This window comes from Onychomys torridus, chromosome 7 (genome assembly GCF_903995425.1).
Source record: "Onychomys torridus chromosome 7, mOncTor1.1, whole genome shotgun sequence".
NCBI classification, from domain to species: domain Eukaryota; kingdom Metazoa; phylum Chordata; class Mammalia; order Rodentia; family Cricetidae; genus Onychomys; species Onychomys torridus.
This window is the reverse complement of record NC_050449.1, coordinates 17,094,314-17,113,597: the sequence shown is the minus strand read 5'-3', so window position 1 is coordinate 17,113,597 and position 19,284 is coordinate 17,094,314. Positions and strand designations below refer to the sequence as shown.

The window sequence follows — 19,284 nt, the reverse complement described above, 5'->3', positions numbered from 1 at the left end:
AATAGATATCTGAGCCAGGAGTGGTGGTGCACGCCTGTAATCCCAGCACTTGGGAGGTACAGGCAGGTGAATCTCTGTGAGTTTGAGGCCAGTTTGGTCTATACAGCAAGCTCTAGGACAGCCAGACTACATAGAAAGCCTCCGCCTCAAATGCAGCAAAAAATAAAAATAGGAAAACTATATGGCTGGGAATATAGAGCATTTGTTTATGTGCAGGAAGCCCTGGGTCCCATCCTCAGAACTACATAAAACCAGGTGGGTGAGTGGATGTATGCATGTCTGTCGTCCTAGGAAAAAACAAAACAAATAAACAGGGTCCAGCCAGGTGAAAGTGCCTGCTACTGGGCTGAGGAGATAGCTCAGTGGTTAAGAGCATTGGCTGCTCTTTCAGAGGACCTGGGTTCATTTTCAAGCACCACATGGCAGCCTACAACTGCTTATAACTCTAGTCCCAGGGGATCAACACCCTCTTCTGGCCTCCACAGGCACCAGGCATATATGTGGTACACGCAAACACATACAGATAAAACATCCATACGGAAGCGGAGCTGGGGCACACCTTTAATCCCAGCACTCAGGAGGCAGAGGAGGCAGATCTCTGTGAGTTCGAGGCCAGACTGGTCTACAGAGCAAGTTCCAGGACAAGCTCCAAAGTTACACAGAGAAACCCTGTCTCAAACAAACAAACAAAAAATCTATATGCATAAAATAAACAAAAACTTGTAAAACTGCTTGTCACACAACCTAGTAACCTGAGTTCAATCCCCAAGGCCCACAAGATGGAAGGAGAGAACTGAGCCCTGTAAATTGTCCTCCAATCTCCACACTCACAGTGACTTGCATGCCCCTCTACAAAAATAAATAAGTATAATAAATACATTCTAAAGCAAAGTAAACATTAAACTAAAATAGAAAATTAAAAAGTATACGGTGTTTTCCTTCTTTTCCAGGTCCACCCTTTCCTTCCCTCTGGCCTGACAGGAAACTGCTTTCCCTTCCTGTCCTACCACATCCATTCCCTCCCTCCCTCCCTCTCTCCCTCCCTCCCTCCTTCTCTCTTCCTCTCCTTCCTTCCTTCCTCTTCCTCCCTACCCTCCATAAAAAAAGGGTCTCACTATCTGCTGTGCAGCCCAGCTTGGCCCCCAACTCCATAGTCCTGCCCCAGCCCCTCAAGTTTGAGGAGACGGGTGTGTCACTGTACCCGGTTTCTCTCATAGATTTTCTTATGAAAATCAAAGCAAACTGGAGTATGTCTTTTTCTTACCCACTGAACCACACCTTATTTTTTTTAACCTTCCTTTTCTTCAAAACCAATTTTTTGAAGCGTAATTTAGACACAATTCAAACTCATTAAATGTAGAATTTTTCAAGGAGTGTGGTGTGTGTGTGTGTGTGTGTGTGTGTGTGTGTGGTGTGTGTGTGTGTGTGTGTGTGTGTGTGTGTGTGTGTGTGTGCATGTTGGGGAAAAGCCAGGGCCTTGAGAGCACTAAGAGCCAACCCTATCCTGAGCCACACCCCTAGCCAGCTGCTCTGGGTTTTTGTTTTTTTTAACTTAAGGTGTCTTTATTTGCATTGTGGTTCTTGGTGCATCTGTAGCCTGTCACCCTGAAAGGTCTTGCTGCCTCCAAGAGCTCAGATCATAGGCCTGTGACAACCACGTCTAGTTTATGAGATATGGGGGGATCGGATCAAACCCAGGACTTTGCGCACGTACTTTACCAACCCCTCTGATAAGTTTTGGAAAAGTTGTAAACCCACCAATTGTAACATTGCAGGAAGGTATGAGTCAGTGGTAGAGCCCTGCCTAACGCTTGTGAGTTCCTGAGTTCCATCCCCAATACCAAACACACACAAAAAAGCCCAGCATTCTCATCAGCCAAAAAGGGTCCTTTTGCAACTTAATGTTGGCACTTTTTCTATCTGGAGATCTGCCCCAGCAGATCTCTCTTTGAGTGCAGACAGAGCTTCTAACCATCGCCTATCAAGGATCTCCTGGGTGGCTTGCAAATCCATTTTGCAATCTGCAGACAGTGGCTGCCCTTGTGTGTTCACATCCTCTGTGTCCAGACTTGTTTCTGGATAAACTGGATTGGCTCCCGGGCACACCACTGTCATTTTAACCTTCTTTTGGATGGTACTGGGAATGGACTCCAGAGCCTCACCAGTGCATGCTCTGCCCGAGAAGTGGTCTCACAACTCCACCCACAATGAATACAGAGCCTGGTCTGCTGGTGCGCACCTTTAATCCCAGCACCATGGAGGCAGAGGAAAGTCTGTGAGTTCAAGGCCAGCCTGGTCTACAGAGTGAGTTTCAGGGCTATAGTGAAACCATGTCTCAAGAACAAAGAAAGAAAAAAGGAGGCAGAGACAACGATGTGAGGAAAGAGAATAGACAGAAAGTCAGTATACCAGCTGCGGGAAGCCCAGTTCCTTTCTGTGGGGAATTGAGTAACACTCGCCCGAAAGACATATTTGCCTACACCACTGGCGTGAGACAAGTCACACAAACCACTCTCTTGGCAGTGTCAGCTGTCACACCAGGACAGACAGAGCAAGGATGCCAGGTTGCCGGCTGCCTGGCTGAATGAGTGACAAGGTACAGCAAACATTTCATTGATGTTTCCTCCAGAGAGGAGCGTGGCAGAAGAGCTACCTCCGCGTGCTACTTTATGTTGATACTGTTGGACTTGAGACCAGGCACGAGTTTACTGTTTCAGTTAAGAAAGGGATCTTGGGGCTGGGGATATGGCTCACCGGCCAAAGGTGCTTGCAGCCAAGCGTGACGACCCCAGTTCCATTCCCTGGAACACACATGGTGGAAAGAGGGAAGTAACTCCCAGTTCTGACCTTCACTTGCATACAACTCCTATCCCTGCCAATAAAATATTGGGGAGGGGGGGGTTTCTTTGTTTCTTTGCTCGTAGAAAACAGTTTTTGCCATTGTTCATCTCCACAGCTCAGCCTGACTGGCCTTTTTCTTTTCCCTGAAGACATCGGACCCTACCCGGCTGCTTGCAGACCTCCTCTGCTGAACCTGCCTGCCTTCTTGAACTCCAAGACAAAAAGCATGGCTATCTTTCTCACTTCCATCCATCTCCTCCCCAGCAGCTGCTGAGAGTTTCTCTCAGAAAACATGGCATAGGAAAGGAAGAAGGGATTCTTCACAGAGATGGCTTCCAGAGTTCGCAAGGGACGAAGTTACTCAACTCCAAATGACCCAGAACAGCACTCAAACCCGCACTAATGTTATTATCAGTCCTGTCCATGCTGCTTCCAGCACTTACGGGACATTTGCATTGTTTACGGTTTCCTTCAACCCATTGGCTGCTTTCAGAAAATAATTACTGCTGGGCGTGGTGATGCACGCCTTTGATCTCAGCACTTGGAAGGCAGAAGCAGGCAGATCTCTGTGAGTTCAAAGACAGCCTGGTCTACAAAGTTCCAGGACAGCTCAGACTGTTGCACAGAGAACCTGTCTCAAAAAAGAAAAAAAAGAAAAGGAAAGAAAGAAAATGATTACCACACCACACTATACACATACACACACACACACACACCACACATATACATATACACAACACACACACACACACACACACACACACACACACACACACATACCACACTGCACATACACATACACCATAACACACACACACACATAACACACACACACACACACACACACACACACACACACACACACACACCACTATTCTTGTCAGAGGCATGGAAGAGAGCATGGTTTAAGACCAAAAGCTATGCACTCAGTTTCAGCTGTAAAAACCCTTACCTGGGAAGGCTGTCTGCATCGTCTTAAAACAGGTCAGATGAAAACGGGCTGAGCACACAGTGGAAGGTATTTTGACTACGTGTCTTGAATGATCTCAAGGCATACAATTAACTTAGCTGCAAGGTTTGCAAAAATTTCAGTCCCTTTGAAGGGAAGAGGTATTTTCGGAAGATGTATCACAACAAACCCCACCTCAAAACCAAACAAGTGTCAACCTTAATCTGACCCCAGCAGATGGTTTCCTGGCTTGTCTACCACAGCCAAAGCACCCCCACCATATGCCAGGTATGTTGGGAGTCCAAACTTCCCAGGAAGCAGAGGCAGGAGGATTCCTGGGGTCAGGAGTTCTACAACACTCTGGGCAGGCTTTGTTTATTTTTGCTGCTGTTTTGCAGTTGTTATTGTTTTAGGGTTTCTTTGGGGGGGGGGTGTTGGGGTGTTTTTTTGGTTTTTGTTTCTGTGTGGCTCTGGCAGTCCTGGAACTCACCCTGTAGACCAGGCTGTAGTTATTTTTTATTTTTGTGTGCATGTATGCAAAACTATGTGGGAGTGGCCTCGGAGGCCAAAGGAGGGTGCTGGAGCTACAGGTAGCTGAGAACCACCGGATGTGTGCACATGCTGAAACCAAACTCAAGAGCCACAAGCACTCCTGAGCCCGAGTCAGCTGCTCTTTTATGAGACATGCTCTCACTCTGAAGTCCAGCCTGGTCTGGAGCTCACACTGCAGCCCAAACTGGCCTTGAAGTCAAGGATCCGCTTGCCTCGGTGACTGCTCTGTCTCTCTGGTTTCTTCAGTTTGTGTGTCTGTACATACGCATCCATGTGTAGATGTGTGCATGTTTGGATGTGTGCATGTGGGTTGGTGTTGGGTGGCTTCCTCAGTTTCCCTATTTCAAATCGGCTTTCATATTTTATTTTTTGTGTGCTTGCAGGAATTTATGCATGCACAAATGTATGCAGGTGCCCAAGGAGAACAGTGCCCCTCGAACGGGAGCTCCTGCAGTGGTGCTGGGAACTGAACCTAGACCCTCTGCAAGTGCAGCCAGCCCTGAGCCATCTCTCAGTCTTCAGCTTTTTTTCTGAGGCGGGGTCTTTCATTGGAGCTGCAGCTTGCTGCTGCTGCTGTTGCCAGTCTGGCTGGCCAGCAAGTCCCCTGACCTTCCCGTCTTGCCTCCTTCCCCAGAGCCGAGGTTACAGATGGGCACGGCCATGCCTGGGAGATCAAACATGTGTCTTTATGTTTTCAGGCAAGCACTTTTCTACTGAGACTTGTCCCCAGTCCCTGATCGTGGTTTTGAATTGTTATTTGTTTTTGGATTTTTATTGTTTTGAGAGAGTCTCTCTTCAAAGCCCTGACTGTCCCAGAACTCAGTACGTAGACCAGGCTGGCCTCAAACTCAGAGATCTGCCTGCCTCTGCCTCCTGAGTTTGGGGATTAAAGGTGTGGCACCCCATGCCAGGCCTCTCTGACCTTGTTTTGGGGGGTTGGGTGGTGAGATGACTTAGTCAGTAATGGAATGTGGTGCCAAGCCTGACCGCCCAAAATCAGTCCCTGAAATCCTCATGGGAAGGAAAGAACAGACTCCTGAAAACTGTTTAAATAAAAACGTCTCATAGCAAGTGAGACTACACACACACACACACACACACACACACACACACACACAAAGTAAATGTAAAGCAAAAGAGTCAACTAGGCGGAGTGAAATGTCTATAGCCAGCCTGGGCTACATGAGACTCTGTCTTTAAAAAAAAAAAAAAAAAAATCACTTGTGACCCTACCCATGAGGCTAGACCCATCCCGTTCCTCAGAGGACATTACAGAGGTCCAGACAGGTCTCGGCACCACGTCTGTCCTGGCTTGCTCTCTACTGTGTGATAAACCGCAATGAAAAGCAACATGAGGAGGGCAGGGTGATTCGGCTTGTACATCCGGAGCACAATCCACCACTGAAGAAGGTCAGGACGGAACGGAAGCAGGAGCCGTGAGGCAGTGCCGCACACTGGCTTGCTCCATACATCAGTGGCTTTCTCACACACCCGGGACCATCTGCCCAGAGGGGGCACCACCCCCAGTGGGCTGGGCCCTCCTACTCAGTCATTAATTAAAAAAAAAAAAAAAAATGCCCCGCAGGCTCACCTACAGGCCAGTCTGGTGGAGGCATTTTCTCAGTTGGGGTTCCCTCTCCCCTGATGAGCCTAGTTTGTGTTGACAAAATCTACCCAGCACAGTCAGGTTGCCAGCTAGCACGATTACAGCCCAGCTCAGTGTTAACCTCAACCATCTTGAAGCCCACAGCCACGGGCTTCTTCCCACTGACTCAGGGGCTCCTGGCAGTCAGAGCCCTGAATCAGCAGTCACCTTCACCCAGTGTCCCTGTTCCCAGGGTCTAGAAAAGAGAAGTGACACATGATGTGTCACATGAAGAATGAGTGACAAGGCCAAGGGACTGCAAACCAAGTTCCCTCCTCCTCAAAGCACCAACTGCCACAGAGATTTCTCAGGCGTGGAGAGGGACGTGGAGGCTGTGCGGTGTCCAGCTGAGGTGACAACAGCGGCCACTTGTGGATAATGAGAAAACCGCAGTTGCTTGTTCCCGCACTGGGAATGAAGGCCAGGGCCTTGCGCATGCCAGGCGAGCACTGAACCAGACACCACACACCGTTCGTTTCCTTGGGTAGGGTCTCACTGTGTAGTCCAGCTGGCCTCAGACTCCCAGAGCTCCACCAGCCTCTGCCGCCCGGGTGCCACCACGCCCAGCTTATGTATTACGGCTGTGGTGTGTGTGGGTGTGATGTGTGTGTGTACATACACCATGGCACGCACATGGAAGTCGGAGAACAACATGCAGGAATTGGTTCTCTTCTCCCACCACAGGTTCTGGACTGAACTCCAGTCACCACGCTTGCAGGGCAACCCTGTTTACCTGTGGGCCACCTCACCACCCCGTGGTTGGCTTTTTGAGGCAAGATCTCACTGCATAGCTTAGGCTTTTCTGAAGCCCACTGTGTAGCTAGGCTGGCCTCTGTGCTCCTGCTTCCACTTACTAAGTGATGAGATTAAAGGAGTGAGTCACCACTTAGATTTTTTTTTTTTTTGGAGACAGGGTCTAAGTTGCCCAGGTTGACCTTGAACTTTTGAGCCTTCTTGCTTCAGCCCTCACAGCAGCTGGGGTCGCAGGCTACAGCACTAAGCCAGGCTAAGACATTGTCCTGTTTTATTTATTTTGGAATGCCGAATGCTGTTTATTGAAGGAGGGAGGAGGTCTTAAATACAGGCTTACAGCACTGTGGGAGAACCCCGGAGGACAGAAGTTCGCTTCTGATGTTTTACAATCTTGCATCTAAGCTGTTAATGCTCATTACGCTGGATACACAGACAAGAAGCTTCCCTTAAGCATTCAGGAGGGTGGAATCTCAGGGAATTAGCATAGGGAGGATATCAAGGTCAAGGTCAGCAAGCAAGGCAACAGTTACCCCATTTTATTTTAATTATATGATTTATTTATTTATTTATTTATTTATTTATTATTTTGACAGAGTCTCTCCATTATGGCCTCTGACTCAAGATAATCCTCCTGTCTCAGCCTCTTGAGCTGGGATTTCAGGTGTTTTCAACCATGCTGGGCTTTTGACACCTTCTCACCACAAGGAATGTGAGGCTGGACCCTTGGCCAGCCACCATGGCCCACATTACATTCATTTCTTTTTCTGCCCATGTGACAAACTATCTTACTTAAAGCAACTTCAGAAGGAAGTTCTTCTGGCTCCCGATTCCAGGGTGGATCCACAGTGATGGGGAAGGCACAGTGGGCGGCAGTGGCGCAGCGGCGGGAACTCAAGGCAGCTGGTCACATTCACCTGCAGTCGGGAGAGTGATGAAGGCTGGTGTGCAGACAGTTTCCCTTTTTATTCAGTCCAGGGGCGCAGCCCAGGGAATGGTGCCGCCCACAGTCTGCCCACTCCCGCTAACCTAATCTTGACCATCCTTCCAGATGTGACCCGGCTTGTCTCCCAGCTGATGGAGATCCCATCTAGAGCCTGACTCTAGCCTGCATCAAGCTGACAAAGCTAAACAAGGACAAGTACTGAAAACAAGTTTTGCATCTGTGCCTTGACCATTAGAAGAAATAAGACAGCAAGCAGGGTAACATGCCTGATGTGTACGGACTGATCGTACCCTCTATGCTTTGTGTGTGTGTGTGTGTGTGTGTGTGTGTGTGTGTGTGTGTGTGTAAGACAGAGAAACAGAGAGATGAGGTGTCTCCCGTTGTAGTCCATCATATAGCCAAGGTTGGCCTAGAACTAGCAAAGATCTTGTCTCTGCCTACTGAGTGCTGGGATTTTTTTTTTTTTTTTTCGAGACAGGGTTTCTCTGTGTAGTTTTGGAGCTTGTCCTTGATCTCGATCTGTAGAACTCAAACTCACAGAGATCCGCCTGGCTCTGCCTCCCAAATGCTGGGATTAAAGGCGTGCGCCACCACAGCCAGGTGAGTGCTGGGATTTTAGGCCTTGTGTGAGTTGGAGCTGCCAACACTGGGAAATGTCTTCAGGAAAGGCAGTTTCAAGGATGACACTGCCCCCTGTAGGACATCTTAGAGATCATCCACTCTAAATAAACACCTCAAGTAACAACACTAAAGAAATAACTCTTTTTTGTTTGTTTGTTTGTTGTTTTTCAAGACAGGGTTTCTCTGTGTAGCTTTACATCTTTCCTGAAACTCACTTGGTAGCCCAGGCTGGCCTCGAACTCACAGAGATCCGCCTGCCTCTGACTCCTGAGTGCTGGGATTAAAGGCCTCCACCGCTGGCGCCACCGCCACCACCCAGCAAGAAATGTCTTGTTAAGGTCCCCAGGGACAAACACCAAACTCAATAGTTAGCATGTTTCCTTTATTCTCTTCAAAGCATGAGTAACATGTGGCACAGCTAAGCACTTCTCCCCACCGTGTGTGTGTGTGTGTGTGTGTGTGTGTGTGTGTGTGTGTGTGTGTACACATCTTGCAGGAATCAGTTCTGGCCTTCTACCATGTCCAGGGATCTGACAGGCTTGGTAGAAAGTGCCTTTACCTGCTGAGCCATCTTAATGGCCAGTAGCCTTTAATTAAGAGAAAAAGAAGCATGTGTCCCACACGTTTGTGAGGGTCTGCATGTGGAGGCCAGAGAGCCTTCCTTAATTGCTCTCCACCTCTATATCAAGGCAAGGTCTCTCTTGAACCCAGAACTCACCTCATTTAGTTAGCAAGCTTGCTCTGGGGGTCCTGTCTCCACCTCCTACAGTCTCAGATTACAAGTGGGGAACCACACCTATCTGCCATTTATGCAAGCACTGGGGATTCAAACTCCAATCCTCAAGCTTGCCCTGAAAGTATTTTACCTGCTGAGCCATCTCTTCAGCCTTTACCCCATGCTTATTACAGGCCAAACTATGCTTGATTTCTTCCCTGTGGAGACCCTAGCCTTCTTCCTCTGAGGGCAGCACCTGGGAGCTCTGCCTGTTCAGTTCTTCCTGGGGCTCCTCTTTCAACCTGAGCACCAGCCTACCTGCTCCCAAGCCTCCCCATCTTTTCAGATCGTCTGATAACTTCTGCCACCATCAAATGTTCTCAGCCCCAAATGCCCCTCTCTGCTGCACAGAAGCCTGATAATCTACCCATCATGTCATAGTCTTTGATACATTGCAGGGAATATGAATTTGTGCCTCTCAGTTCCGGAAACGGTTTGCCTATCTTTCTAGATGTATAAAGTTATTTTGTTCCCATTAACACTGGCCCACCTGAGGCCACAATCCATTCAGCTACTGCAACAGTTTCAAACTGTTCTTCAGCTCCCCAACCCCGTCTACTCTCCCTCCAGCAGCTAGAGTGGCCTTAAAAAAAAGTGTGTGTGTGTGTGTGTGTGTCTGTGTCTGTGTCTTTATAGCCCAGGCTGGCCTCACACTCAATCTGTAGCTGTATTAGTCAGGGTTCTCTAGAGTCACAAAACTTATGGAATGCTTCTCTCTCACTCTCTTCCTGTCTCTCTCCAAATATATAAATATATTTTATATATATATAAAAGGGGATTTATTGGAATGACTTATAGACTGCAGTCCAGTTAATCCAACAATGGTTAGCTGTGAATGGTAAGTTCAAGAATCTAGTAGTTTCAGGGGTTGGAGAGATAGCTCAAGAAGTTAAGAGCACTGGTTGCTCTTCCAGAGGTTATGAGTTCAATTCCCAGCAACCACATGGTGGCTCACAACCATCTGTAATGAGATCTGGTGCTCTCTTCTGGCATTCAGGTATACATGCAGGCAGAACACTGTATACATTATGAATAAATAAATCTTTTTTTTTTTAACTGTCTTGTAAAATACATTAAAAAGAAAAAAAGAGGGTTGGGAATTTAGCTCAGTGGTAGAGTGCTTGCCTAGCAAGCGCAAGGCCCTGGGTTCGATCCTCAGCTCCAAAAAAACAAAAATCTATTAGTTGCCTAGTCTCACAAGGTTGGGTGTCTCAGCTGGTCTTGAAGTAGGCTCCAATGTCAGAGAAGGAATGGATTCCCTAACAAGGTGAGGGGAAGCAGGCAAAAATCAAAGGCTTCCTCCTTCTATGTCTTTATATAGATTTCCAGTAAAAGGTATGGTCCAGACAAAAGGTGTGTCTCCCCACCTCAAGATTTGAATTAAAGGTGTTTGTCTTCCCACCTTAAGATCCAAATCAAAGCTGAGTTTTCCTGTCTCAGAGGTCTAGACTGGAAATGGACTCACCCACTTCAAACCAAACAAAAAACTCCTCACAGGCGTGCCCTCCATTTCTGGATTGTAGTTCATTCCAGATATAGTCAAGTTGACAACCAAGAATAGCCTTCACAATAGCCAAGAATGACCTTGCATTTATTTATTTGTTTTCGAAACAGGATTTCTCTGTGTGGTCCTGACTGTCCTGTAACTCTCTCTGTAGACCAGGCTGGCCTGGAACTCGGAGATCCACCCGCCTCTGCCTCCCAAGTGCTTAAATAAGTGAATCACCACCTCCGGGCTCGACCTGGAATTCCTAATCCTCCGTCTCTCCACCTCCTCGGTGATCAGGGTTGGGGCCGAGGTGTTTTTTGTTTTGCACTAGCCTATATTAATCACACTTAGTGGGCTTCCCTGTGCCGTCTTCATGTATGTATATAACGTACTTTGAGTCCCCTCTTACCCATTCTCGTGTCCCTCACTCCCGCTGACTGCCTTCCTCTTTCCAACCAGCCTCCTCCAGGGCTAGGATATCCGAGTGAGCATGGAGATTGGGAAGACCCAGGTGCGCTGCCGCGGGGAGAAGCTGTGACTGGGGAGAAGACAGCGAGAGGAGTCCCGTAACCAGGGAGAGCACAGACGGACGCACAGCTCAGCTCACCGCGAATCCAACACCGTCACCCCAGGCAACGCGCTGGGAGTCCGCTGGAGCGCATGCGCTGCGACAGACATCGCGCGCGCGCAGAGACGGGCAGTTGACGGAGGCGGGGTCTACAGGATCATTCACTCGGCGGCCGAGTAGGCGGGAAACCAAAGCGGTGTGTTTCCGCTTCCGTCAGGGGCCGGAAGTTAGCGTCTCCCGGGTGAAGCGGCTTTGGCTGCGAGGCAGGGCTGGTACAGGTAGGTGCGGGGTCTCGGGCGCCGGGCCGGGCGGTGCCGGGTGCTCTTGTCTAGGTCAGCCGCCGGGCGTGGAGCCGAGGCCGGGGCATGGCTCTGCGGACGGCCGAGTGTGAGGTGCCCGAGCCTGGGTGAGGCTGATGGCGTCGCTCCTCCGGCGCGACCCCTTCTCGCCGCCCCGGTCGCCTGGAGACATCACGGCTGGTTCGCAGGTGGGGTGGGGTGCAGCTTGCCGATGGGATTCTGGGGCCACGCAGAGATTCAGGAAACTGATTCGTTCAACAGGTAGCTGTTACGTGCTTGAGGTGTACGCTGTGGATGCTGGGGATTGAGCCGTGGTGAAATCCCTCCTCGGAGATGGGACGGCAGGGTTGTAGACGCTGGAGGACCCAGAAGGAGTGTAAGGGGACGGGGACTTGTTTGTGTGCAGAGGACGGCTTGCAGGAGTCGGGTCTCTCCTTTCACCGTGAGGGTCCAGGGAATTGAGCTCAGGCTGTCAGACTTGGCAGGCAGCATCGTTACCTGCGGAGCCATCTTGCTTACCCTGTTTTGAAAGTTTTATAAATCTTTATGTGTATTATGTGTCTGTGTTCAGAGGTTAGTGGACAACTTGCGGGGTACATTCTCTCTTCCCACTTTTACGTGGGTTCCGGAGACCAAATTCAGCTTGTCAGGCGTGGCAGCAGTGCCTGTACCCGCCGAGACAGGATCGACCGAGGTGGCCCAAGATGGCCTGCGGAAGGTCTGTGATTCCGTTGTAGGTGGTTGCCAGGGCCAGACTGGAGGGAAACAGACAGCTGCGGGACCAGACTACACGCCAGCAATCCTTCCAGGTCTGGGGCTGGCCTATGCTTTCCTCTTGTGCATCTCATACTTTATCCCTGTTGCTCCTCGAGCTTCAGGCATACTCTATGAGGTAGAACAGTGAGAAGACGCTTCATCTGCCTCAGACCCTGGCAGCTCTCTCTCTCCCTGGCTTTCCTGTATCAAAGCTGCCTTTTGTCTCATCCAGGCTTCATCCTAAATGACTCACTCCGCTTTCACCCAAAGTAGCCCCATCTCAGAAACTTTGATTTAGTTCTAATAACCTCGTAGCGATCTTTAAGATTCATCCAGTTATGAGATTTCTTGTTAAGACCCTGTCATCTGCCGGCGTTGGTGGCGCACGCCTTTAATCTCAGCACTCGGGAGGCAGAGGCAGGTAGATCTCTGTGAGTTCGAGGCCAGCCTGGGCTACAGAGTGAGATCCAGGAAAGGAGCAAAGCTACACAGAGAAACCCTGTCTCGAAAAACAAAAAGAGAGAGAAAGCCTGTCATCTGTAACTATTTATTAATACAGATCTTTTGAATATTTATTTGTTTTTATCTTATGCGTATGGATGCACCACACGCGTGCAGTGTCCTAGGACACCAGAGAAGGGCATCAGATCCCCTAGAACTGGAGTTACAGGCAGTTGTGAGCCACCATGTGGATGCTGGGAATTGAACCTGGGTCAGCCCCATTGTTTTGGATTTGTGAGACAGTCTGTGGCCTCCAAGTCATGACAACATCCTGCCTCAGCCTACCAAGTGCTGGGGTTGCATGCCAGCCCAACATGCATGGTTTGGTTGTGTTGCTCTATTTTGGTCTGCTGTACTGTGTAGCTCAGGCTGGCTGAGGACATGACAATCTTCCTCCTTCTGCCTCTTTGGTGCTGGGATTCCTGAGTGAGCCAGTGCGGCTCAGTGAAGCCCCAGTGACTGAATCTTGAAAGCAATGGGCTGGGCATGACAGCCTACAGCAGTGGTTCTCACCTGCCTAGTGCTACGACCCTTCAAACAGCTTGTCCATGGTCACCCCAACCATAACCTTATTGCTGCTGTTGTGAATCCTAATACAAATTTCTGATATGCAACCCTGAGACCCACAGGTTGAGAACCACTGCCCTAGAGCCTGCTACACGCTAGACTACTATCAGCTGAATTCACCCAGTTTTCACGTTGCCTGGCGGTGGTGGTGCACACCTTTAATCCCAGAACTCGGGAGGCAGAGGCAGGCTGATGGTGGCTCTCTGAGTTCCAGGACAGCCAGGGATACACAGAGGAACCCTGTCTCCAAAAACAAACAAACAAAAACCAAAAAAAGTTTATTAACACAGATCTTTAAAATTTTATTATTGTCTTGTATCGTTCCAATTTTAGTATCTGTGCTGCCAAAGCGAGTACGCCCTTTTTTTTTTTTTTTTTTTTTTGAGATGGTAACTTTGAACTTATTTTGTTGCCCAAGATGGCCTCCCACTTTCAGTAATCCGGAAGTGCTGGGGTTACAGTGTAGGGTGGGCTACTGCACTGAGACCCTGTCTCCAACTTGCTGTGAATTCTCTCCTTCTGCCTGAATCTCCTGAGTTCTGGGATTTCAGGCATGTGCCAAGGTGCTGGCCTTTTTTCTTTTCTTTCTTTTCCCTTTTTAAAATAAGAGCAATGTGTCATGGCACATACCTTTAACTCAGGCAGAGGCAGGCAGATCTCTCTGGATTTGAGGCAAGCCTGGTCTACATAGAGAATTCTACCTGAGTTACATAGTGAGTTCCAGACCAGCCTGGGCTACAGTGAGACTCTTTCACAAGGTGGGTCACACAGTGAGCTGTAAACGAATATGAGTGTCAGTGCCCTTTCCATTCTTGGGTACCCCAACAGCCTCCCTTGTCTGAGGAGGTCTGGCCCAGAAACAGTGGGCGGTTGTGGTGTGTCATGTGGGGGTACCACGGGGATCAGTGACTCAAAGGCATTCTGAGTGCATTCCGAGACTGGGGTCAGTGGTGGCTGCTGCTGCTTCCTGCCCGCCTGCCGACAAGCCATCCGCCCTTGTCCCTCGCACTGAGATCATCGTTTCTCCAAGCCACCTCTTCTTGCGTCTTAGACTTGGGTCTTAGATACTTTCGGGGTTGCTGTGGTAGTCACTGACAAAATTGACTCAAGGCTCCACAGCAGGTATGTCCGAGTGGAAGTCGCTTGAGGCGGCTGGTTTTGGGTGTCCAGAGTCAGGAAGCATAGGGCAGTGAATGCTTATGCTCAGCTGGGTGGTCCTCCCCTCCCCCCCCCTTTTTTTCTGTCTGTATCCGAAGCCCAAGAAATGGCACTGCCTTCCTTTAGGGTGGGTCTTTCCACGGTCATTAACCTAATGAAGAGAGCTGGCGTGCCCAGACCCCCACAAGTGATCTAGAGTCCGTCAAGTGATAATCAGTATTACCATGACAGTGTCAGGGAAACCCAGGCATGGCAGGTAGCTCATGCCTACAGTCTTGGTCCTCTTGGGAGGACCAGGGGTCAAAGTCATCCTCTGATATTTGAGAATGGAGACCATGTTTGGTTTGGGGTTTGTTTTTGTTTCTTTGGGGGGTGGCGGAGAGGGATGAGACAAGTCTCTCAATGTAGCCCTGGCTTTCCTAGCACTTGCTCCATAGACCATGACCTGCCTGCCTCTGCCTCCTGACTGTCAGGATTGATTAAAGGGGCGTGCTGACACTACCCTGCTTTTCTTTTAAGAGAGCGAAAGACCCACAAAGATAGCGGTTCTGTGGGCCTTTCTTCCCAGCCTGTGTCCCCATCACAGCTCTGAGCACCATGCAAACACGACTGTCACTTACTTGTTCGGTTCATTTGGTTCCCGTCTCACTCCCCCACCCCACTCCCACCCCCACCTCCAAAAAACCAGTCCTGCTTGAGACTACACCTCCTACCTCATGCATGTGGAGGTCAGAGGGCTAGTGTTTGGGGAGTCTGCCCTCGCCTTCCATCACACTTTGTCCCTAGCCAGCAAGCTCCCGAGCGATTCTCCTGCTTCTGCCTCCCGTCCCCACTCAGGCAGAGTGCGGGTCACAGGAGGCACCGCTGAGCCTGGCTTTTGGGTAGGTTTCTGGACTTGGACTAGCGTGAGTCATCAGGTTCATTGTTAGTCGCTCTTTGGACTCAACTCCTCCCTCCCTCAACAGGCTGCACTCACCGTGCTGAGTACCCCCCTCTGTCCTGACCCCCTCTGTCCTGTTTTTTCTGCAGCCAGCTGTCCACCCCTACCTTCTTCTGAGCACAGAGATCTTAAGTGACCTACCTAGAGTCACACAGTAAGTTGAGAAACCAAGGTTAAAGGCTGTTCTCAGCCCAAAGTGTACACAAGAACTGATGTGTCTAAGATCAGGGGCCTGGGTTCCTCGGGTAGAAGCCTGGATGTCCCCGTGGACGTCTTCCTTTCTCCACGGGCACTGCTGGTCCTCCAGCCTGCCTCCAGAGAATGGAGGGAGAGTGGCCAGCGTCCACCAGCCTCTGACCCCTGTCCTCCTCTGCCCCCAGCTTTCATCCCCTGCAGCCATGGGAAGAAGGAAGTCTAAACGGAAGCCACCCCCCAAGAAGAAGATGACAGGCACCCTGGAGACCCAGTTCACTTGCCCCTTCTGCAACCATGAGAAGTCTTGTGATGTGAAAATGTAAGTGGGCGGTTAAGGTGGACCAGCCTACCACTGTGGGCATCCAGGCCTCTGCTCCGCCTTGTTTACCCTGAGCCTTCCTGCTGGCAGGGCTGCCCCCACAGGACAGGCTGGGGTTGTTTCTCACGTATCCTTCCACCTTGTCCCATTGTAGGGACCGAGCTCGCAACACTGGAGTTATCTCCTGTACCGTGTGCCTAGAGGAATTCCAGACACCCATCACATGTATCCTTGGAAAATCATGTTTCTCGGAGAATGGGAGAAGTGGGTGGGAGTTGGGGCTGGCCTGGCCTGCTCAAGGGCTGGTGACCAAAGACAAGGAACTGTCAGTCACTCCTGCTCTGGCCCGTGGCCAGTTCCGGAGCCACTGCTACCTGCGGGAATGGACATTGTCTGCTGACTTAACACTAAGTGACAGGCCCAGGGCAGGGATCTGATTGGCCCTGTCATAGCAGAAATGTGCTCAGGAGGACTTCATTGCCACAAACCATCCTTGACCTGTGTTTCAGATCTGTCAGAACCAGTGGATGTGTACAGCGATTGGATAGACGCCTGCGAGGCAGCCAATCAGTAGCAATATCAAGGACCTGCCCCCTCAGCAGTCCCCGACCTGGGTACCAATCCAGAGACATTCCAGGGCTCCAGGGTGTAGGTCCAGGGCTGTGACAGACTCCCTCTGTGTATGGAGTGGGTGTGAATGAGTAGATGTGTGTGTGTGGCTGTAATGGTGGCTGTGACTGCTTGTAGGTGGGGTGGAGGTGAGGGTTGCTGGGTCTCACCATGCTGCCCAGGGTGGCCTCAAACTTCAGAACCTTAGGCCTCAAATAACTCTGAAAACCTTTTAGTTACTCCTTCAGCCCACACCCCTGTCCCAAGCTTTAGGTTCCTGGCTCCTCTGGGGACAGTTTCCTTACATCCCAGGCAAGGGATAGCTGTGGGACCTCCAGTCTCCTCAGCCACCTCACCAGCACCTTGCCCTTGGGAAACTGGACTTCTCATCCTTCCCAGCCTATGGCCTGGGAGTCAAGGCTACAGACCAACCAGGTCCTTGGGCTAGGCTTTGCCGGGGAGCCCGTGTTCCTCTTCATTTGCTTTTGTAGAAAAGGTAGGGGCTGGTTCGGGAACAGCTGTTACTCACAAGCCTGTCAATAAAGCAGCCGGTGTGGATCCCTGGCTATCTGTGCTTTCTTGGGTTATGAGGTCCCAGAAGGAGAAGTGGAATTTGGGGCTAAGGCATTCAGGAGAGATCTTGGTAGCTCTATGGTGTATGGTTTGGTCAGTTTTTTGTTTTTGTTTTTTAAGATTTATTTATTTATATGTATACAGAAGAGGGCGCCAGATCTCATTACAGATGGTTGTGAGCCACCATGTGGGTGCTGGGAACTGAACTTAGGACCTCTGGAAGAGCAGTCAGTGCTCTTAACCTCTAAGCCATCTCTCCAGCCCATTGGTCAGTTTTTCAAACTATTTTTCTATTGTTTTCTTTGTGAGGGCAGGGTTAGTAGTGATTGGGGGTGGGTATCATATACCAGGCTGACCTTGACCTTGAAAATACTCTACCAACTGAGGTACATTCTCAGTTCTTGGTTAGGTGTTTTTGTTTTTGTTTGGTGTGTGTGTGTGTGTGTGTGTGTGTGTGTGTGTGTGTGTGTGTGTGTTTCCGGGCGTGGAGGTTAACACAGGATTTTACTGTGTGGACCAGGCTGGCCTCATCCTTGGAGTCTGCTTGCCTCTGCCCCAAGTGCTAGGGTGTGTGTGTGCCACCCCACCCAATGAGTGGTAGTGTTTGAGACAAACTGTGCAGCCGGGATCTTCTCAGATTCAGCCTTCTAAGCAGCAGAATTACAGATGTATAACACCACTTAAAACATAATTGGCCAGGTGGTGGTGGTGGTGGTGGTGCACGTCTGTACATGCCTTTAATCTCAGTACTGGGAGGCAGAGGCACGCTGATCTCTGAGTTCAAGTCCAAGTCCAGCCTGGTCTACAGATGGCTCAGAGGTTAAGAGCACTGCTTGCTCTTCCAAAGGTCCTGAGTTCAATTCCCAGCAACCACATGGTGCCTCACAGCCATCTGTAATGAGATCTGGTGCCCTCTTCTGGCCTGCAGGCATACATGCAGACAGAACACTGTATACATAATAAAAATAAATAAATCTTTTAAAAAAACAAATATAACAATAATAATAATTCCATAATTGGAGGATTCTGCGTGCACAGTACACCGGAGGACCAAACAGACACCTGGCTTTGTGTTTGCAGCCGAGTGAAAACCATAGAGATGGCTGGGGAGACAGTTCAGTCAGTAAGTCCTTGCTACACAAGCACGAAGACCTTGCTGGATCCCCAGAACCCAGTGCTGAGGAGGTAGACACAAGCTGATCCTCCAGGCCAGTGAGAGACCCTGTCTCAAAAAGCATGATTGGGCTGGGCATGGTAGCACAAGCTTTTAAAGGTTTGTTTTTTATTCTAATTACGTATGGGTGGGTGTGTCTGCTTGTGGACTTGTGTGTGAGTGAGGGCCTGAAGAAGAGGCATTGGTTCTCCTGGAGCTGGGAATTAGAGGATTCTGAGTGACCTGGTATGAGGACTAAACTGAACTCAGGTCCTCTGCAAGAACAGCAAGTGCTCTGAACCTCTGAGCCATGTCTTAGCACTCAGGAGGGAGAGGTAGGAAGATCTCTGAGTTCTGGGCCAGCCAAGGCTACATAGTGAGACCCAGTCTCAAAAAAAACAACTAACAACAACAAAAAGTCAGATGTCTCAGCTCACAGGCCTGATGCCCTGAGTCAATCCCCAGGACCCCCATGGCAGGGGGAGAGAACTGACTCCTGGTAGTCCTCTGACCTCCACATGTACCCTGTAGCACAAACTCCCACACATCACACACACAGATAACAAAAACTGGGCCAACAAGCTGTTCAGGGGCAAAGTGTTTGCTGTGTAAGCTTGGCAATTTAAGTTCTGACCTCACGCTACCCCTGCCCCTCACCGCCCCATGGTAAAGAAGGCATTAACTCCCTAGTGTCCTCTAACCACCACACCTGCTCTGTGGCACCCACACGCTAAATACATGTTTAAGTGGGGTTTTTTGTTTTTTTGTTGTTTTTTTGTTTTTTTCGAGACAGGGTTTCTCTGTATAGTTTTGCACCTTTCCTGGATCTCGCTCTGTAGACCAGGCTGGCCTCAGACTCACAGAGATCCTCCTGCCTCTGCCTCCCAAGTGCTGGGATTAAAGGTGTGTGCCACCACTGCCCAGCAGGACACCTGAACCAAGAACCTGGACTCAAATCTTCAACTTGGCCTTATGAGCCTGGACAGCAACCTGTGGTTTAGAGTTCCCCAATGGTACAAGAAATTTGTAGAGAGCTCAGAAGATGGCCGTCAGTGATTGTCCTGAGTTCAGGTCCCTA

At 49.8% G+C, this 19,284-nt stretch overlaps 1 protein-coding gene across 2 annotated transcripts; it reads left to right on the top strand.

The window, feature by feature from the left end:
• The first annotated feature begins 11,319 nt into the window (after positions 1-11,319).
• Elof1 (elongation factor 1 homolog) lies at positions 11,320-17,038 on the top strand. Of its 2 annotated transcripts, none has more exons than XM_036193015.1 (4): positions 11,320-11,414; positions 15,738-15,871; positions 16,026-16,096; positions 16,381-17,038. In XM_036193015.1, exons 2-4 carry the CDS (start codon positions 15,756-15,758, stop codon positions 16,443-16,445), a joined length of 252 nt encoding a protein of 83 aa, XP_036048908.1. In that variant the 5' UTR covers positions 11,320-11,414; positions 15,738-15,755; the 3' UTR covers positions 16,446-17,038. The 2 variants fall into 2 exon arrangements, with proteins under 2 accessions (XP_036048908.1, XP_036048909.1); XM_036193016.1 differs by lacking the exon at positions 11,320-11,414 and adding an exon at positions 15,435-15,511.
• The last annotated feature ends 2,246 nt before the right edge of the window (positions 17,039-19,284 follow it).